Source organism: Lineus longissimus, chromosome 10 (assembly GCF_910592395.1).
Source record: "Lineus longissimus chromosome 10, tnLinLong1.2, whole genome shotgun sequence".
Taxonomy (NCBI): domain Eukaryota; kingdom Metazoa; phylum Nemertea; class Pilidiophora; order Heteronemertea; family Lineidae; genus Lineus; species Lineus longissimus.
In genome coordinates, this window is record NC_088317.1 from 17,019,393 (window position 1) to 17,040,358 (window position 20,966).

Below are 20,966 nucleotides of genomic sequence, written 5' to 3' on the forward strand. Positions count from 1 at the left end.
GAGGGGGCAGTCACTAATGAGGGAGGGGGCAGTCACTAGTGAGAGAGGGGGCAGTCTATCTTGCCACATTTGGCATTTATCAGGGGCAGAAGGATGGAGGTCCGTATGAGTGTAGTTGTGGTCAAGATGATACCCTTCATATCATCACTGTGCATCTTGTAAATTTACATCGTAATGTAATAAAACCCTTGTTTTTATATATTTTAGTTTGGTTATTTTGTCTACAATGGCATTGAAGTAAGATAGACTACTCGGGCACATGACTGGGTCGTTAAAGGTCTTGGAGAACAACTTGTACTTCTTTTATCATGTAATGGAAGAAGGAGCGTTATAGATTGCATGGGGCTTGGCACAGAGGTGAAGCCATCCCTTCAGTATGATACCCCAGGGGACTAAATCAAGTTCAACAACAGACCAACGTGAATTGGCAATTGGCAGGTTCTCACCTAGTTGTACTTGAAGGGAGATGTCCTTGCCATCTGGGCAACAATTGGCACAATCTAGTTCATTTTGACAGTGCTGAATTGAATGGTGGAAGCAGCTATACTCCAATAAAGCAGACGTGATATTCGAGCATATCAGGAACGCCTCGTCACATTTCTATTACTGCGCCGGATCTATGGGAAGCAGCAGGAGATCCCAGCTTGGCTGTGGGGAACCGCATGATTTGAGCAAAATGCAGCTGTCTTCGGTACGTGTTACGGGCGACTTGGCAAAGATTCGAGAGTTTACCATCTGGCGACAACGCGGAGTCAAATTTGGCAAGAAATTTGCAATTTCGACGATTAAAATGTCAAAACTGACGAAATATACAAAGGTCGTCTATTTTTGAGGTAACCATGAACAAGAATTAACATTGTAGCGTAGTTTGATAGCTGTTCTGCCCGAATTTATGGTCGAGATAAAGATCTGTCCCTAAATTTGAAGTGATTTTTTACCCATGCCATCCCATTCTATATCATGCATCATTGCATGCATGCACTGCAGTGCACGTGCACTGCACTGACTTAGCACTGTTTGCGAATACACATCCTCATACCTCCGTAAAGATGCTGTACAGCAAGTTCCTGCAAGAACTGGATGCTCGATATGTTGTGCTCAATACGAGAATCCTAAAGAAGTCGGGAGTTGTCTCCATTCCTTCTGGCTCTGCTAGTGCTACCTTTGTACCCGACTATGAAATGATGCCACCCTGCTCATCTATGTTTCTGAATGGTTTCTTTCACAGTTCGGATACGTAGGTAAATATCAGTTTCAGCATTGTTTAAATTTTGGCTCAATGAAATTGAAAGAAAACTTGAGGTAATGGTTGTCTCACTGAGTACCGCAACGTCGGAGCTAAAATGTTGGCCACAGCTGGGGGCCCTGAGGCATCTCCCTGGCGTTTCGGGTAAAATGATAACACCACCAACTCCAGCGGTGTTTGGTGATACAACCAATACTGACAGCGAGATATCGATTTCTATTCTAAAACTAAAACACCCCGAACTAAACAATGAATTGTGATTTTGATTAGTTTTTGGCTGGCTGCTTCCGTATTTTTACCAACCCAAGCTAAAGCAGTTATGGCTGCCATCAAAGCGAGGCTCATTTGACGCATAGTGCATGATACACTGTGAACTGGTTCATTGTAACTAAGGTGTTTCAGAATTATCCCCACTGTAGAAGAACCATTGATATATGACACAACTGAGGCTGGTATGGGAGGGGTCCTTGGGTATTTCAATGTGCATCTTGGTATCCCCACTGTGGAAAAACCATTTGGACACTTCATTCAGTGTTAGGAGGGGATCTACTTATGCAGACCGAACCACTCGATTAAATTTGTATCCCTACTGTAGAAGTACCCTTTGGAATCATTGTACAAATATCCATTTTAAATATTGTTGTGATTGCAATCCTCTAGTTTGTAATATGATGTATTGAAACTTGCCTTCACTTTATGAGGGGAAGGGGGCGCATTTGACCTTTTGTATGCAATTGTTCGTCCAATCTTGGTAATCCGGGGAAATAATTTCCTGCACATTACTTGTAATATGGAAATGTGTTTGTTTTTGGTAGAAAAGATATGCAAATATCTGTCTCTGTGGTGTAATGGTTAGCACACTGTCACTTTGTGATAGAAATCTGGGTTCGATTCCCAGTGGAGACCAATCTTGCATTGAATTTTACTGAAAACTGTTACTTTTGGACAAATTAACTGAATTTACTTTAGAAAAACTTACATTGAAACCATTTCTGAGTGACAAGTTATAGGAATAAGAAACAATAAAAGACTCTTCTTGAAATGTTGATGTTTTATTTTGATCCCTCTCATTGTTCTTGCTACAACATGTATCTGGATATCAACTGGACCAACTGAATTGCTGTAATCTGACAACCTGATAGTCATACAGAGGTGCCATAGTTCACATCTTACACACAGAATTGGACAAAGAGACGCAACAATTGATTTGAAAAAGACATCAGTCAGAGGATGACGTAATGCAAGACAAAAGGAACATTGAATAGTACTCTCTGGCCCCTATACTGTGCACAGTGTTAGTAGTGTATAAGGCAGGCCTACTATATATGTCTATGCAAAGCATACAGGTCCCTTGTCATTCTGGCACAATACAAAATTGGCCAACGGTCCTGCCCTCTTTTGCCAAAAACATACACTAATATTCAACTTCGTAAGGAAGCATCGGAGCGGAACGAAACTAGCGCCATTGTCTTTAGTGATGCCTAAATAGGCTGTATACCAAAATTCAGCCCCGTAAACCCTCTCCTTCATGGATTCCGACCCCTCCCCCCTCTTTTTTGCAAAAAGTCCAGAAATTGAGTTTTTTTAACCTTGGCTCTAGGTGAACAAAAATAAAAATGTACAGCAAATGTATACAACTTAAATCACCTAAGACCTAGGAACCAGGTATTTTGGTCAATTTTGAGGGGGTCTGCATTCGCAAACGGTTTGAGATTTTGCGGGTTTTTTTCCAGTTCTGCATAGAGAAAAAATTTAAACTGAGATAGGCAAAAAGAAATTTTGATATCATTTCTCAAAATATCACGAAAACGATATTTTGTGAGAACTTCGAGAATATCGGAATTTTTACGAATACTTTTAAATGCTATGGATAGACAATGCTAACATACATCTATTCTGAAAATTTGGGCTCTAAATTCCATCAACCCATTGTATGCCAAAGGAATCAATATTTCCAAAAGACGCAAAAAGTTCTTAATTCAACCAGGAAGCATCGGAGCAGAACGAAACTAGCGCCAATGTCTTTAGTGATGCCTAAATAGGAAATATACCAAAATTCAGCCCCGTAAACCCTCTCCTTCATGGATTCCGACCCCTCCCCCCTCTTTTTTGCAAAAAGTCCAGAAACTGAGTTATTTTAACCTTGGCTCTAGGTGAGCAAAAATAAAAATGTACAGCATATGTATACAACTAAAATCACCTAAGACCTAGGAACCAGGTATTTTGGTCACTTTTGAGGGGGTCTGCATTCGTAAACGGTTTGAGATATTGCGATTTTTTTTCCAGTTCTGCATAGAGCAAAAATTTAAGCTAAGATAGGCAAAAAGAAATTTTGATATCATTTTTCAAAATATCACGAAAATGATATTTTGTGAAAACCTTGAGAATATCAGAATTTTTACGAATAATTTTAAATGCTTTGGGTAGACAATGCTAACATGCAACTATTATGAAAATTTGGGATCTAAATTCCATCAACCCATCGAATGCCAAAGGAATCAATATTTCCAAAAGATGCAAAAAGTTCTTAAGTCAAGTTAGTACAAAAGAACCTCTCTTATAAGGACACCTTTAGGACTGACAAAAAATGTCCATAAAAGTTTTCCTGATCACAGAGGTCAAATTGTAAAGATGGTATACAAGTGTGATCAAAATAACCGTCCTTATAGGGGAGGGTGACCTGCTAACAGGGGTGTCCACTAAGAGAGGTTCGACTGTACTATGACCAGCTACCCTTGGTGATGGAAGACACAGCAAACACTGGCAGATGATTGGCATTACAGTCACATCCAACCTGGGAATGACAAGGACAACCCGTCTTGAAGACACATAGCACAACCTGTTTTGGAGACACATAGCACAACTCGCCCTTCAGGAGGATGCGACAACATGCTGGGAGCTATTCTATATCCATCTAACCACGGCCATACTGTTTTTTCGCGGTAATGCAATCCATTTTAGCAAAAGCCCACAACCTTACTGGATTACAAGTCATCAGGGATCAACAATTTAACTGGTGTGGGAACAGTGGACACCTTGAGTGAACTAGATGCCAGCTTCTGATGATCAATCCCCCTAGGAATTCACACCTGATGACTTGTCTGTGTAGAGCCCCATGAAAGGGGTGTTTTTGAGATTGCAATGCAGGGCAAATAGGCCTGTCTTTCAGTCAAGCCCTGTAAGAAGGTCAGGGGCATACTTCCAAAGATATCTGCCACCTGCCATCGGCTCCTTTGGATAACCTGTCAACAAGACACCAAACTCCAGTCATATTTCCCAAACTCAAGTTGTAAGGTGCACATGAATACAAGAAAACTACCAGCCCATAAGAGTGGTTGGGGATTGCTGATGGCACCAACTCCTTGGCCAGATGAAAATATCTGAGTACAAGAATGCTGGACGCAGGTAATTGAGAAGTTTCGGCAATGCCCCCAGAAATCCAACACAAACGCCCAATTCATTGTTCGGCCTCCCTATAACAATGCTGAACAATGAATTAGGCGTTCAAGTTTGAGTTTCTGGGGATTTGCATCCTTTTGACAATTCCCTCCATGAAGTGCATCTCCAAAAACAAAACTAAAGTAATGTCTTCACAAAAATCGTTTATTACTTTATAAGAATCCTAGGAAGCAAGTCACTTTTTCAACCGAGGAAATAATAGTCCAGAGTCCACACCGAGAGGTCTCTCGTCACAAATCCTCGATGACTGTAAATCATCCACATACATGATCGATTCCAAAGTCCTTTCATAATCCCGAGCACCTAATTTGGACAGAATTTTCTCACTAGAGTCTGGTATCACAGGTTTTAAAAGAACTCCACACACTCGAAGATTTTCCATCGTAACGTGTAAGATTGTATCCAGCCATTTTTGTTTCGACTTGTCCGTTTTTAACTCCCACGGTTTATGGTGTTGAAAGAAAGCGTTCGTGCTGTGAAGCTGGGAAACGATGGCTTCTAAGCCTTTGTAGATGTGGTAGTCGTCGTAGTGGTCGTGGACGACCGCTGGAACAGAAAACGTGATTTTAGAAATGCTGGGATTGATGGGTTGATCTAGGGACAGGTGGTTGTGACATGGTTTGAGGATGTCCTTAAACCTGAAGGCATTGGTTTGAAGGAAGGCAGGATTTTAGGAATGCTGGGATTGGTGGCTTGATCTAGGGACAGGTGGTTGTGACATGATCTGAGGATGTCCTTAAACCTGAAGGCGATGGTTGGAAAGGAAGGCAGGATTTTAGGAATGCTGGGATTGGTGGCTTGATCTAGGGACAGGTGGTTGTTACATCCTACCCCCTGTACACATGCACCCACAACCTCTCTAGCATTCTTGTGCATAAGATCGTCAGCTGGTGAACCTGTTGTTTTAAAAGTAGTAATGAATCTACATTTGAAATCAATATACTGTACACCTGTGCATCTCATACATGTAGACTCATACATGTACATCATCACAGGTTAAAACTCACACGGTAGATCCTTTAAATTTTTAAGCAAATTTCTGCCTTCTTCTGTTGCACAGTCCTCAAATGCTTCAGGGTCGAAAGAGGGGAAGACCTGTTGTGGATTCAATGCCTTGCCGGTACATCGACTCAAAAGGTTACCCAGGGTATTGCACAGTTCAGCATTCAGCATCTCCACGACCTTGTTGTCATTATAATCTAGAGAGAAATAGAGCGAAGATGATTATCAAACTTGTGTGCAGCTTCACTGTGTGCAGCTACCTTGAGCAAGTTACTTTACTTCGATTCCCACGGCCAACAAAGTCCTCTTGACCTCAAAGTAAATGTGCACCAGTTCTGACTGGGAAGATAACCTGCGATAGACCAGAATCATATCCAGGGGGAGTAATGCTCCTAGTTGATTCTCGTCTGATAACCCGTGGCTCGGGCATCAGCCAGTCGACTTTAACTTAATTCTCAACACAACATGTATCACATGGAAGAATCAATCATGAAAACACAATCACTCACTTCCGTCAGAATGAGGCACTCCCTCCTTCAACAAGAAATAGCGGAAACCATCTGCCGAGTATTTCTTCATCCGGTCAAATGGGTCGACAACATTTCCGATACTTTTCGACATCTGGAAAAAGAAGCAATAAGTTTGAAAAGGGCCTCGACTATAGTCCACGGAAGCTACTCATGTTTCTCACTTGGTGGGGTCTTTGCTAGCCCTGGCATAGACACCAGATACAAGGAACCTCGGTTTCATGTCTCATTCGAAGGACTGAGAATAGGCAGAAGTTTTAGTTCCTTGAAAGCCTTGCCGGTTCATACAGTCCAGAAATATAATCCTGGCTTCTCCCCAGGGATCAAAGATGGACTTTACTGCGTGGTAGCCAGCAACATAACCCATTACGCTATGAGGCTTCTAAATATGTTATCTCGAATATATTATCATCATCACATCTCCAAATATTGAACACAATGACTCATTATCTCGTGTTACGGAAACTCAAAGATTATGAAGAGTGAGAGAGATCGCAAAAGTATGGAATTTTGACGGACCTTTTTATTGTTGACCATCCAATGGGAATGACACAGGATCATCTTGGGTGGTTCGAGTCCTGCTGCCATCAGGAATGCTGGCCAGTATATGGCATGAAATCTGAAAGAATACCAAAATGGGGTGGCGTTTAAGAGTTAGAAGTTTGCATTTAAAATCATTCGAAATATAGTTTATCTGTGACACACCGGCAGGATCAATCAGAACTGATCACATTTCTGTGCCAAAATATTGTCAGGTGAAATTCATCGGCCATTCAAGTAGCAAACGTCTCTGGCACTGAAAATAACACCGCAATTTCAATCGTGCAATATTTATGAATCCAGAACTTGTCCCAATAGTGAATCTATTTGAAATGTTATAACTTATAGCCAAGCAGGACCGAGTCTTGTTTTGGTGTAAATGGCACGAAAGGCCTTTCAACATACTACTCAAAATGTAAGTACAGGCAGCCCTTGTCGACTTCTTCATATCTTACAGGTAATAACACCAGTAGTATGAAAACCTTTGCATGTTTTAGAAACCTACTTGAGAATGTCTTTTCCAACCACGTGGCAGTCAGCGGGCCACCAGGTCTCCCAACCACTGTTTGGATATCCAGTCACTGAGAGGTAATTCAACAGGGCATCCAGCCACACATAGATCTGAAAACGAAACTCATCCATTATAATTCTTCCCTTTCTGTGTTTGCTCTGCCTTTGGTGGTGTAATCATTCAGCGATTATTCTCCCTCCAAGATTGGATGAGTGTTTTTACAAGCCACTAAGGTAAGGTCAGGTGCCACTTGGGTTTATTATTCAAAGGACTGTAAAGCGCCCTCCTCAAAAGGATGCCTCAGAGGTGGTTTTTTCAGGGAGTATTCCTCCGCCAAGGCGGGATGAGTGTTTTTATGTGCCACTACGGTTAGGTGCCAATTGGGTACATCATTCAAAGGATTGTAGAGAGCCTGCCTCAAGAAGATGAACATGGCTGAGACAAAAGTGCCAGGGCAAAAAACCAAGATGAGACACCAAATCATGTGCTCCAGAATTGCCCACTCTGGGACACTGAGAGACTGGCCACATGGCCAGACAGTGCATCAGTGGAGACAAAGGTCTGGGGAACAAGGGAGAGCCAAGAGACAACAGCCAGGTACATCAGAGACATAGTACTCACTGTCTGTGAGTTATCTCCTGGCACTGGTATCCCCCACTGAAGGCGGGAGACTTCTCTGGATATGGACAGATCCTGCAGGCTTGTTATCCAAGACCTCACGGCTGGCTCAAAAACTTTAGGGCGGATGACTGAAAACAAAATGTGAATCATTGGTAATATAGCAGTTATATAGAGGCAGTATTAACCTGGCCTATAACCCCATACACATTAATGTGAACCAAGCTCAAGAACACTGGTTTTCCCCAGGTTGAATATAAAAATAGACACAGCTAAATGATGTAAGCACTGCTTGGTGCACTATGATCAACTGAGTGGATTTTATAAACAGAACGACTGACCCGGCCTGATTTTGTTTTTTATGGATGGTATATAAACCTACCGTTTTTGTCAACCCAACTCCTCAGCTGGTCTGTAAAACAGGACAACCGAAACATATAATTTTCCTCCTTCATCCATTCGACCACATGACCGCTTTCTTTAGATATCTGAAAACAAAAAAATCTTTCTTGATAAAATCAAAACAGTAGTATGTGCTCCAATCCTGGAACGATGCTGACAAAATGTCTAATGAATCAACTTCAGATTAAAGGAGAGATATTTATAATAAACTGGTTCATAATTTTGGCAAAACTGCTATCAAAGTACATTAACGCTATCCTTGCTAACTGAGGTATCCACTAAAGAGGTTTCACTGTACCTACATGTACATATTTTCCATGTCTGTCTCTTGTTTCTTCCACTGCATCATTTGACAAAAATGCTTCGTCAGAAACCGAGTACCATCCTTCGTAATGTCCCTTATAGATATGGCCGTTATTGAAAAGTATCTTCTGAAAAATCGAATTGAAAAATCTCTGTTCATATGTTGGCAATACATGCAGCAGGATTTATGCAACTGTCAATTTGTAGCTTGTACCCTGAGCTTGATAACACGTGGATAACTCTATGTGACCAAAATGCAACTTACTTCCCATTTTGGTGCGATGGGTCACATTGGTCAAGGTTGATACTGGGTCAGAATGCCAGAGTACACCATTTGGCATGCAGTGGAAACATCAGACAGTACCTGTCATCTCTGACGTCCTGGGTTTGATTCCCCATTGCTCCTGGTACACTCCTGATAGAGAGGGTGACTCTCTTCGACAGCGCAGGTTTTCTTCCGCATCTCCGGTCTCCTACTTATGTTACAATCGCCCAATATGGTTTATAGAGCTGATAATGTCCTCGTTGACGCTCAGCTCTCAATTCAACATTATCATAGCACACCATTTTTGGAATGTCACTGGTTTCCTAATCCTAGTCATACCTCTTACACAGAAACAATAAGGAGACACTAACTTACCCAGAAGTGATGAACAGCAGCCTTGTGTCTTTCTTCTGTTGTTCTTATGAAATCGGTGTAGCTGATATTGCTTGTGGAGAACATCTCCTGAATGAATGAAAAAAGTCACCTTCTAATAGACAAGATCACATAAATCGTACGACTAAACGATATGGAAAGCGTTTTCCATTGTAGGGTTGTTCCTTTAGACATATTTTATGTGGACACTCTCAGATAGAACAGTACCAATGGTTTGTTTTCTTTGAGTGATTAAATGTATCTGCCAGGCCAAGTTGTTTGATACTATAAATATAATTTTACAATTATTAACACAAACCTTGAAATTATTTGAGATGTCAGTGCAATAATCTAAAGGATTTCTCCTCATGGCAGCAGCAGCTTTCTGAATCTGAAAGTAAATTGAGGATGTTTGAAAACTTCAACCAATGATACAGAAGGGCAGGTTTGGGGTTCCGCATGTCATTTGTGACATGAAGAAAGAACAAAAGTCCTTTCCAAAGAGCAGATGTCACATTTCACCCTCGGGTCACATCATGTCAGATTTTCAAGCCTAAGTCAGTTAAGTGAAAAGTGAATTCTATACAAACTCAGCCCAACACTATTGCAAAACCTTACCTTCATTCCATGCTCATCAGTTCCAGTTGCAAACTTTACATTCATCCGTTTCATTTGTTTCCATCGACTAATTGCATCTGTCAGTACGGCTGTGTACATGTGACCAATATGAGGAGCTTAAAGATAGATTTAATTTTTAACAGTCTCGTGACTGGTCAAGTTACTCATGTCCTTGGTCAGGACTATCAATAATGATGAACAACCTACCTACCGGTACACTCATGCAACCAGCGCACAAATGTAACCTAGGCAACTGTTCACATTATCTCTCTAATCTACATCCACTAGTATTTTTTACCTTGGCTTGACCCTCAAGTTTTGGATAACTCTGATCCTGACTCTGTTACACTGTTATGAAGTGAGGTTAAGGAAGGAGTATCTTTGATGGTTTAGAATGAGTATTTTCTACTATTCTAGCTCTGCAAAACTCATACATGATACCTCAATCAATAAACTTATAGAGAAAGACAAAACTACCTTAGACTCACCAGCATTTACATAGAATATTGGTGTGGTTATAAAGAACTTTTCACGGTTCTCAGGTGGCTCCGAATCATTGTTTTTTCGCCAAATACAAGACGTAGACAATCCTCTTTTTATGGCATTATTCAAGCTGATGCCACTCAAACAAAGGCACTTCATCTTGGAAAGTTGTACTGGTAGTGTTCTGGTGAAGAGTCCTCCTGAAAAATATGTCAGTAGTTTGTTGTACGAAAAGACAAGAAAAAAGCAAAGACGACTCGACAATAACCAAAACGTGCTATGAAATGATGGCTGTACCTCCTCCCAGCAACTCAACACAGGGGTTGAGGAAGATAGGCCAGGGAGACAGTTACGTGACTTCGACCATGCCAACAGCATTTTCAAGATGATGCAAACCAAAATGTTTTGTTATAGCACTCCACTGACCGACAATCAAAAGTCGTCCATTCAGCCAGGCGATTTGCTTTACAACTGCAGAACAATTATACGTCGACAGACGGCCAACCGAGTAATTGAAGAAGAAGAAGAAGAAGATGTTTGGGAAATGAAGATAGGAGAGGAATTTCGTCTGCTATTTCGGTTCTAGACGTAGCCGCTAGGTGTCAGCACCCAAATTTTTGCATTTTTTCATGCAATTTGACGCCCTCTGCCGAAACTTCAGTTCAAACCAAGGCATGTGTAGTATCATTCGATAGGTATTGACGTAGTCCTGAAGCTCAGCTAAGATATATGTACAGGAATCAACGCATATTTACAGGATGGGGAAAATATTCAAATTTTGGACCAGCTTTTTCGCCGACTGGGCGCAGCCATTTTGGATTGAGAAATCGTCAGACGTTGGGGTATTTCGACCAAATTTGCAGAAATTTCCAAATATTCTAAACCATATGTAACGCACAAATTATGATCCTAATTATGATTCTAATCAAATATAAATATGAGAGGCAAATGAGATTTTCTAACTTATAATCTCCAATTTTAAAATACGCACTTATATTCTTTAAAATTTCTCTATTTTTCACATCTGTCACATGATCTCAAAATGTCTGCGCCCTGTCAAAAAATTTTCGGAAATATTTTTCGATTTAAAACCTCTTTTTCAGCTGTTTGCAGCAGGTAAAACTTCTAAGACAATCATTTATTTATAGTCAAATGATTATTTTACCAAAATAACTTTACTTTAGATAATTATATGGCCCAGTTTCTTTTAAATCTATATTTTTCGTTGATCTGTCTGTCTGTCAAAGACAAAATGTCAAATCTCAATGTCATTCTCAGTCAGTTCTGATCCGTCTGATATAGTGTTTTAGTGTTTCCTCAGTCACGGTTGTTGATGACTTGTTGAGAATGGTCAGTGACTTGACTTCCCATGCTTACAACTCTTCTACACGCAGAAGTAGGCCTACATTTTATCTTGCAGTCAAACGATACGAACAAGCATGACTTTAGTGGGTTGATGCAGCTGATTAGCTGCAGGGATCAGGAGTCGGGCAGACCTTCACTATTTCAGAAAGATCTTTGTTGAAATTGACTTCATGATGATCAAGATGATGGTTGGCGTCCAGAGGTTGTTAGTGTTTGTTACAGGCATCTTGCCTCTTTTCATCACTAGCACATATTCCTCCCACTTTCCCCCATTTTGGTACTGAGCATATTTTACTAAATTTTCAGGAACATAGCTGCAAAAACTTCACCTTCACTGGCTTCAGATCTCAAATGGAATGTGGCTTCTCAAAGATACTCAAGTTCAGGCGGGAGCTCATCACAGCACTTCTTTGTCAAGGATGCCAACATACCGACACCTGTGCAATGTAAGTAAAGTGATTTGTTTCAGTTTACAGCCTGGTTGGAAGCGGGTAAAGATGAGTTTTACTGTGGAAAGAAATGATCGAACTATTTCTTATAAAGTAAATTGCTTTCGAAAATATAAACTTCATAATCAATGTTGGCTGGGTTTATAGAGATTCTCTGGTTTTGTCTTTCAGTACGTGTGAAGTTAAAGGAGTTGATTGGACAACAACAGTTATGGAGGTAGAGTATCAACATTTTTAGTGTCAGTATGGTCTTTCAGGTGACATTTTAAAACCAGCTGATTTTTTAGGAGACACCCTGAAACTCAATGAATTGAAGGGAACAGTCAGTATGAAGAAAAAAGTGAAATATCAAAATTATCAGCACTTTATAATTTCATCAGGAATAGAGTTGAAGTTTTGATGGGGTGTTTGGTCTTGCATTGGGCTAGAAAACTTAGCTTTAAATAGTCAATTTATTATACTACCTTGCAAGAAGCATTTGTGGGGACATGTGCATTGCTTTACTGGTGTGAGTTGAATAATGATAAATTTCATTTCTAGTGAAAAACATTCGGAGCAGTCGAGCACACCGCTCCCAGAGGCCACAAGCCAAGCAGACCTTCCAATGCGTACCATGAGCGATAGCTACTGGGAGGCCCTCATCCCTCTGGGGAGTAATACAGCCCTCCGCGACATGTACCTCAACTTTCACAAGACGGTCAGATTTGGCAAGATCATGGAAGATTTGGATACGTTTGCTGGTGAGAAACGTCATTAAAGTGTGGTGTCATTGATCAATCTTTGAAAAGTTGTCTCAAGATTTCAAGAGTCAGTTTAAACTGTCTAGATTTAAAATTTCTCGGAGTGTAACTGAGACCTATGAGGCTGCTAAATCAAACTTGCTTCTCTCTACCCGGTTGTTTATTGTGGGTCTTTCTGATGACCGACCAATACCGACCTCCCAATGTTTCCAAACAGTCAGTTTTTATCTGCAAGCAGCTGCTAAGCGCAAATGTTCTGATCACCAAATCGTATGTTTTCATGATCTTTTATACATTTATACGTAAAAACCGAGAGTCAGATTTAGTCTGTTATGATTGGTAAATAGTGCGACTAGTTTATATTACATCTTTGTTTTGTTACTCTAGGACTTATAGCCTATATCCACAATGAGCCCTCACCAAAAGTGACGCGTGGTACTTTAAGTATTGTCACTGCTTATGTGTCAAGAATAGGTTAGTAGTAGAGCGTGCACTGAAGGAATGGTTTGGTTTTAGAAATAGTTGCCAAGCTGGTGTTCTTTCTTCAGCATTGAATGAGATACTAAAGTTCTGAATCTGAGGGAAAAAGGTTGACTTTGTTGGTCAGTTAGAGTAGGCAGCGGTTGTTTTTCTTAAGATTTGTATGTGGCTAAGACTGTCTTGCCTCAGTGCTCAGCACAGCAGGCTAAGAGTAAGACAATTTTGATAAGCTTATTTGAGAGGCAATGGAGTTGAATTCACATTATATTCCTCAAACTTAAATTCAGAATTTTGGAAAGTTTGAGAACTTTCTCTTTGACATATTCTTAATTTCTGAAGCAGAAACAAGTTTGGCAAATATTTCAAAGTCAAATTATTTCTGGCTGTAAATAACACTGCTTTTATTTTCAGTACAGCATGTTGCTGATATATTGCAGCACCTAAGATTGCATCTGATGCGGTCTGTTGCTTATATTCTAGACTGTATGACAGCGTCGCATATTATAAGCATGTTAATATTTTCAGTTTGGGTCTCATACAGTCACAATACGGTAGAAAGAGAAGGTGTTCAGACCATGTCACCATTGAGTATAGTCACAGCCTTAGTTGATAGAGTTGGTAAGATTTATTGCGGGCTCGATGCATGGGAATTGGTTGTAATAGTCCTGTGTTGTAACACTTCTGTATCTCTAACCCATGATACCTGTCCATCTCATTTCTAGCTCAATTATAATTTACCCTCTCTAAGACTGCTTACTCATATCATTTCTTGGGGAGCCACAAGCATTGAATACACTGAAGTACCCAGGTTTATAGAGCATGTCAATACACATGAAAATGTACTAGCTAAGCCTGCTTTGTATATGTTTGATCATACCATGGAGGTAATAATACCTCCATGATCATACTGATGTCATATTGAACAGCCAATGAAGGTGTATTTTGCCCTGTAGTCGTCAGGGCAGTAAAAAGAATGATACAGGACTGCCTGAGGTGGAAGTTGCATGCTGTCAGGCTGTAAAACTTGCAAAAGTTGTTCACTTCTAGGTCATGATTGGAGGTCGCGGTGATTTAAATCCCTCATTCGTGGGGCACTTTAGTGTAGACATAGTACGTTAATCTACCAGTGACATACAAAATATGTGATCTTTTTATACCTGAAATGAGAAATTTTTGTGTCCAAATCTCATCGTACGTTTATCCTTCGTAATTTTTCTCAGATTTGAGAGAGAAGCTCATTCGTTCAGATTGCGATATGAAACTCACCGGACGAGTGACGTGGGTCGGTAAAACGTCCATGGAGGTCACCATGCACCTGCTACAAGAAACAGAGAAAGACAAATGGCTTCAACTCCTGACTGCAAAGTTCCTAATGGTGGCGAGAGATCAGAATAAAAAGTAAGGGAACTCTCACTCTCGTTCTCTGAAGGGTGGCATCTGCTAGTGCTCAATCCTTTCATTATGTATCACATGTTGACCAAGTGCAAAAAGCATTTTGCAAGATTACATTCATGTAACACTTGAGTTGGCGATCAATTTTCACTGGTTTTTTTTATAGAAAAGAGTGTCTACAAACATGTGTGTTACTTTCAAACTAGGGGCAGTAAGTTCTCCTGTCACTTTTTGCCATTTATAATTTTCGGTGTTTTATCAAAGTGCTCTTTCATACTTCAGAGCAGCATTTGTTAACCCACTAAAGGCTACAACACCTGAAGAAGAGGAGATCTTAAAGATGGGAGAAGGTAAGTCATTTTGGTTGAACGAGTGTGAAGATTTGAAAAGCTGCTTTTCATTGCGGGTACTGTAGTTCCCCTGGGGTAGTCACAGCGAGCATTTAAAATGACCAAGAAAATTCTGAGCGTATTTTAGGTCGCACTAGGCTACTGTGGGCCAATTTATGTTTGGGTAGCCAATCGCCAAAAACACTTCATTGCCATTGGGTCCATGGAGGCAGTCATTTGCATTATGTGACAACACAAGAAAGTCTATTAGGACATACATGTACTGACATTGCAACGGTGCGTCATCTTCTAAAATATCAAATTTGTCTGCGTATTTGATTTGCAGCGAACAAGGAACAGCGAATGCTGGAAGCGAGTCAATCATTACTGAAGACGATACCGACCAAAGATGAAAGTGTTCTTGTGCATGACATGTTTGTTTCTACTTTGGATCCGAGGTACTAATCCCACTGAAGTAGATGGAATGTTTGATTGTACAGTGTGTTTAGAAAACAGTCTTGCTACATTCAATGTTGAATAATGTTTTTGAAGCATTAGAAAAGATGAAATGTTTGAAAGTACAGGGTGTATAGAAAACAGTCTTGCTACATTCAATGTTGAATAATGTGTTTGAAGCATTAGAAAAGATGAAATGTTTGATTGTACAGTGTGTTTAGAAAACAGTCTTGCTACATTCAAAGTTGAATAATGTGTTGAAGCATTAGAAAATATGAAATGTTTGAATGTACAGTGTGTTTAGAAAACAGTCTTGCTACATTCAAAGTTGAATAATGTGTTGAAGCATTAGAAAATATGAAATGTTTGAATGTACAGGGTGTTTAGAAAACAGTCTTGCTACATTCAAAGTTGAATAATGTGTTTGAAGCATTAGAAAAGATGAAATGTTTGATTGTACAGTGTGTTTAGAAAACAGTCTTGCTACATTCAAAGTTGAATAATGTTTTTTGAAGCATTAGAAAAGATGAAATGTTTGAAAGTACAGTGTGTTTAGAAAACAGTCTTGCTACATTCAAAGTTGAATAATGTTTTTTGAAGCATTAGAAAAGATGAAATGTTTGATTGTACAGTGTGTTTAGAAAACAGTCTTGCTACATTCAAAGTTGAATAATGTTTTTTGAAGCATTAGAAAAGATGAATGTTTGAATGTACAGGGTGTCTAGAAAACAGTCTTGCTACATTCAAAGTTGAATAATGTGTTGAAGCATTAGAAAATATGAAATGTTTGAATGTACAGGGTGTTTAGAAAACAGTCTTGCTACATTCAAAGTTGAATAATGTGTTTGAAGCATTAGAAAAGATGAAATGTTTGAATGTACAGGGTGGTTAGAAAACAGTCTTGCGACTTTTAAAGTTGAATTGAGAATAAAAGAGAAGACATTTTTCACACATGGAATGAATGTCTGGCTATTTGGCCTCCTTATAGAGGCTACTGTACTCTTTAACCACACTTGTTTCTTTTCCAGTGTACACTCGTTCAGACACCGAGTACTGCCTAAAGATGCCATATGGATGAATGATGGTGCTCTTAAAACTGTTATCATCTGTCATCCCCAGGTAAGGAAAATCTGCTTTTCTGTGGGGAGGCGTACCACACTTTCTAACAGCAGTGTATGACTGCTGTTCTGAAGTATCCTAAGTACATGTATATGCCAATTTGAAGCCTGTCGATGCTTTTAACAATGAGGGGAATTCGGTGACGGAGCAAAGTGAAACCGACTTTGGTGTACCACAGAGGCATCTCAACAAGCGACCCAATGTCATCATCGACACTGCGTTTTCACATCATGAACATTCTGAACCTATTCATTTGCTGGGTAATAAAGTTAAAGTTAAAAAAGTTAAAGTCTAGGGTTTGTAGTCTGATATCAACTACGATATAGGTTATAATCCAACTTTCAGTTTAACCCCGGTCTGTCCTGAAACCTTTCAGTAGACCACAGATGAGTTGCTCAACCAGCGCTATAATCTGTGCATTTTTGACCGGTACCCATTTATACACCTGGGTGCAGTGAGGCAAGTAAGACAGAGAGACCAGCCTACAGTCTCACGCCGACAGTGGGGATCGAACCCGGGACCTCTTGACCGCTGGTCGAGAGTCCAAGCCACTACACCACAGCGGCTCCCAGCGGCTAATAGAAGAAGATTTTTTCAGGGTCTACCTTTGGGTAGTTGACCAATCCAGTTATGTGGTTCTGCCAATTTATCATGAAATCTATTTTATCATTTTCAGGAGAGAAATATCCACAACAAGATATTTGGAGGTTTCCTGATGAGGCAGGCGTTTGAGTTGGCCTGGGCTAACGCCAACGTGTTCAGCCAGAGGAGGCCGTTCATCATTGCGGTCGATGACATCGCCTTCAAAAGAGTTGTCGCGATTGGATCTTTGCTATTTTTGTCATCTCAGGTAGCTATTATAGTCAAGTAAAACATCTGATGAGTTGATGTTACTGATGGTTTTCTTATTGAGTGTAAACTAATCTTTAAATCAGTTTTTCTCAAAATAAAAACTTGATTGAATGATTCGTTCTCAAGTCGATATCTCTAGGGTCAAGTCGATATCTCTAGGGTCAAGTCGATATCTCTAGGGTCAAGTCGATATCTCTAGGGTCAAGTCGATATCTCTAGGGTCAAGTCGATATCTCTAGGGTCAAGTTGATATCTCTTGGGTCAAGTCGATATCTCTAGGGTCAAGTCGATATCTCTAGGGTCTAATTTTGAAAGAGTAGATGATAAATCTGGTTTTAATTTTTTCTTTTCTTTTTTTTCCAGGTTGTGTACACGAGTGGCACCAAGCTTCAAATTCGGGTGCATGCTGAGGTCGTTGACCCCATGGTAGGCGAACAAGAGACTACGAACACATTTCACTTTACCTTCAGTACGATTGGCAATGTGCCAACTGTTGTGCCAAACTCATATGCAGGTAACATTACTTGATAATAATATCTTTCTTTTTTTGCAAGTTTGAAGTTTTGACGATCAAATTATAAGGAGAGAAGTTGCAAGTTACATGTCGTCATTTTTACCAGCATAGCTAAAATTTAGACGATATTGTTTCCATCAATGTTCAGGGTGGCTTTTTGAAATATATACATTTGACAACATTAGGTGATCAAATTATCCCGAGATATAAAAAAGTACCGTTATCACAATTACTTTGCCACCAATCAACTAGAATATTCTGGTCTTTCTTTCAGAAACCATGCTTTACCTCGATGGGAAAAGACATTTCGACGAATCGATGAAGTATGTATCATCTGATGAAGAGATTGGATTATAGACATTTAGTAATTGTTCTTTGCTTCATTGTAAAACATTTTTTCATACTTTCGCTGACTTTGTGGTCACTTACAATTGCGGAGCTAATATTCTGTATTCTGTTGTGATGTCAAAAAAATTTCTGTCTCAAAGTTAGATTTAAGAAAAATTTCACATTGAAGAAATTGGCTGGGTAGGTTTCGCACAGCAGCCCGTAAGGCTAGTAAAGGATGTGGACATTTATTTCTGGAAAAGCCTATAGGCTATCATTGTGTTAATGACATGATGAGATTACATGTACACCTTTGCTTTTAGAATGCTTTTGTTTACAAAAAGAACTATTTTGCTTTAGATGTTTTGTGGAATTTTTAGTTTTGAAGAGACAGTGATACATGTATGTTGAATGTTTACAGCATGTTACTCTGATGCAAATAATCTTTTTTTAAATGATGGTGCAAATGTTATGGGATAGTTATTGTATAGTGATTAAAAAGTCTGATTATAAATTTCGGAATGAATGACACTTTGATAGGCAGTAGCTTTCTTGTAGTGACTTGTATCGATTTTTAGGCGTTTTCATACTTGCATTGTTTCGTATGATCGTACTACTTAATCAACCGGTCGTTTACAGTAGAACCTCTCTATTAGGGACACCTTCGGAACTGACAAGGTCTTGTAGATTTCCACTCAAAAAGGCAGAGTTGTGTGGTTTTCTTGTTATATTTGTACAGGGTATCAATAACAGGTAATGGTAAAGATGATTTGATAAAATACCCTGTGGCCAATTTGTAATCACCGTTTGAACAGCTAAGTGGAGTTCACCATGACTTAAAGTAACGATACTGAAACTATTTAAGCACTTGAAGTTCATGTCATCCAATGTCTGTATTATTTTGAACGCTTTTGATATTTATTTGATTTTGATATACATGTGTTTCGGCGATTTCAAAATGGCCATGGGTATTTTTGTAAACCACCTGTTGTATCAGTACTTGCTAGGTTTGTTTGTAAATAAACTTGATTTATTGATACATATATATTGTTGCATTTATTATTTGATAAGTAGGACACACACCTGGCTGTGAATCGCTGCGACTTGCGATTTTGTCTTTGCGACCAGATTGCCATGTCTGTAGTCAGTGCATATACAAAGAGAGAGCTTACATACTCTAGTCTCAACGATATAAGACCATTTTTGAAGATCCAAGAAACAGGAGATATTACATGCACATTGTCAGTTGATGTCACTCAGAATGATCCATTTGGACAGACAATGGGTTTGCAACTCGAACTCAGAATATTGAGACAAATGCAAGGATATTCAATTTGATTGAATGGCAGGAGCCATGCTTGACTGCCGGTCAATATACTCGCTAACTATTAAACATTGCACCAATCGAAGACTAGAAATGGATGCAATGGCCAATCTAGATCCTGGTTGTGACTATCAGACAACTATGGTGTCAAATCAATCTCTATCCATATTTAGCATTTTGATTGGCATTAAATGACAGATTGGACCAATTGGTCTTGTCTACCCATTTTTTTATCAGCATCGAACACGTTGAACGGCATCAAACAACACCATGTGGATATCTTGGGGCCTGACTTGAACATTCAAGAACTGGCTAAGATCGAAGTAACTATAGTATTTCCTGATCACATCTTCGAGTAAACATCGAACGTGAGCCTATCTGAGTTTAAGTTCTCGATACAAGAGGCTTTAAACCTTCGGGGCAAATATGTGAAGCCACTTACCTCAAGATGAAGGCAGGCCTCCTCGAGCTTTGTTGGCCTTGCTGGGGTGAATGGGCCTTGTCTGTGCGTACGTGTGGTTTGTCGGTCGATAGCGCCTTCAAGACATCTCCGGAGCTAATATCGGACATCTCTTCCACAACTCCACATGGTAGAAGTTTGAGCTGCCATGTTTGCAGCATGTGCACTACAATGAGGGTGGGTCCAAACAAATGAATGGGGTCACTCAACCATTCATAGCCTTTCATAGGCCTATTACACTGGTCTACAAGGTAACATGCCTATTCATTGGGCTTTTGAATGGCGCTGGTCAAAGCAACATCTGTAGAATAGTGGATGGAGGGCCTAGGAACCAGGCTTAGAACCCGGAGGTCATGGGTTTGACTCTTGGAAAGATCTTATCGTTTAGTTTTAAAATCTGTCCTTGGGCAAGACTTGCCTCTCTGTAACCAGAGTGATTCGGTATCCATCTCGCCACCCTCCCATAGCAGGGCTTCGTAATGTTTCTAAAGTATGATCCAAGGCATACCTTTGGGAGAATACCAGCTGGCCGACAGAGATAGTGTAAATGTTCAGGCAACGAGTGCCTCATTTATGGCAAGTGGACTGTGATACTCCCAAGGGAGTGGAGGGAGCTTGAACCTCATCCCCATTGCAGGTTACACAGGCAATTCAACAATAGACCCCCCCCCCCCCACGCACCAAGATAGTTTGAGTTCTACATCACTTGGTCTTTTGTTCAATCTATTGTGCAGGCCTTTGTTTTGACCAACATGTTCGTTTGCTAGCCAAGAGAAGCCTCATTGGGGCATGTGTGATGTTGTCCTTGGAGGC

General features: G+C 40.0%; 2 protein-coding genes across 5 annotated transcripts; one reads left to right on the forward strand and one right to left on the reverse strand.

Moving 5' to 3' along the window:
• Nucleotides 1-4,835: 4,835 nt before the first annotated feature.
• LOC135494694 (methionine--tRNA ligase, mitochondrial-like) lies at nucleotides 4,836-11,162 on the reverse strand. 3 transcript variants are annotated; one of them, XM_064782903.1, is made up of 13 exons: nucleotides 11,102-11,162; nucleotides 10,352-10,546; nucleotides 9,864-9,979; nucleotides 9,565-9,636; nucleotides 9,249-9,335; nucleotides 8,608-8,736; nucleotides 8,286-8,391; nucleotides 7,907-8,034; nucleotides 7,280-7,395; nucleotides 6,754-6,853; nucleotides 6,217-6,328; nucleotides 5,713-5,904; nucleotides 4,836-5,251 (listed from the first exon to the last, which is right to left on the reverse strand). In XM_064782903.1, the coding sequence occupies exons 2-13, from the start codon at nucleotides 10,503-10,505 to the stop codon at nucleotides 4,881-4,883; spliced, it is 1,683 nt and encodes a 560-aa protein (XP_064638973.1). In that variant the 5' UTR covers nucleotides 10,506-10,546; nucleotides 11,102-11,162; the 3' UTR covers nucleotides 4,836-4,880. The 3 variants fall into 3 exon arrangements, with proteins under 3 accessions (XP_064638973.1, XP_064638974.1, XP_064638975.1); XM_064782904.1 differs by lacking the exon at nucleotides 11,102-11,162 and adding an exon at nucleotides 10,644-10,687; XM_064782905.1 differs by lacking the exon at nucleotides 11,102-11,162 and having other exon boundaries at nucleotides 10,341-10,430.
• A 220-nt stretch (nucleotides 11,163-11,382) lies between these two features.
• LOC135494262 (acyl-coenzyme A thioesterase 9, mitochondrial-like) lies at nucleotides 11,383-19,385 on the forward strand. 2 transcript variants are annotated; one of them, XM_064782161.1, is made up of 12 exons: nucleotides 11,383-11,462; nucleotides 12,018-12,157; nucleotides 12,332-12,377; nucleotides 12,701-12,900; nucleotides 13,906-13,998; nucleotides 14,601-14,778; nucleotides 15,055-15,122; nucleotides 15,448-15,559; nucleotides 16,586-16,676; nucleotides 17,353-17,526; nucleotides 17,892-18,042; nucleotides 18,317-19,385. In XM_064782161.1, exons 1-12 carry the CDS (start codon nucleotides 11,389-11,391, stop codon nucleotides 18,397-18,399), a joined length of 1,410 nt encoding a protein of 469 aa, XP_064638231.1. In that variant the 5' UTR covers nucleotides 11,383-11,388; the 3' UTR covers nucleotides 18,400-19,385. The 2 variants fall into 2 exon arrangements, with proteins under 2 accessions (XP_064638231.1, XP_064638232.1); XM_064782162.1 differs by lacking the exon at nucleotides 13,906-13,998 and adding an exon at nucleotides 13,288-13,374 and having other exon boundaries at nucleotides 18,317-19,384.
• The last annotated feature ends 1,581 nt before the right edge of the window (nucleotides 19,386-20,966 follow it).

What these genes read in the sequence shown, in the direction of transcription:
- LOC135494262 (XM_064782161.1), top strand. Translation starts at nt 11,389, where the DNA reads ATGTCTGCGCCCTGTCAAAAAATTTTCGGAAATATTTTTCGATTTAAA. An exon ending in CATACCGACACCTGTGCAAT is followed by an intron (nt 12,158 to 12,331) that starts GTAAGTAAAGTG and finishes TTTGTCTTTCAG; the next exon opens with TACGTGTGAAGTTAAAGGAG. An exon ending in TGCTATTTTTGTCATCTCAG is followed by an intron (nt 17,527 to 17,891) that starts GTAGCTATTATA and finishes TTTTTTTTCCAG; the next exon opens with GTTGTGTACACGAGTGGCAC.
- LOC135494694 (XM_064782903.1), bottom strand. Translation starts at nt 10,505, where the DNA reads ATGAAGTGCCTTTGTTTGAGTGGCATCAGCTTGAATAATGCCATAAAA. An exon ending in CTGCTGTTCATCACTTCTGG is followed by an intron (nt 8,737 to 9,248) that starts GTAAGTTAGTGT and finishes TCGATTTTTCAG; the next exon opens with AAGATACTTTTCAATAACGG. An exon ending in GACATGGAAAATATGTACAT is followed by an intron (nt 8,392 to 8,607) that starts GTAGGTACAGTG and finishes TTTTGTTTTCAG; the next exon opens with ATATCTAAAGAAAGCGGTCA.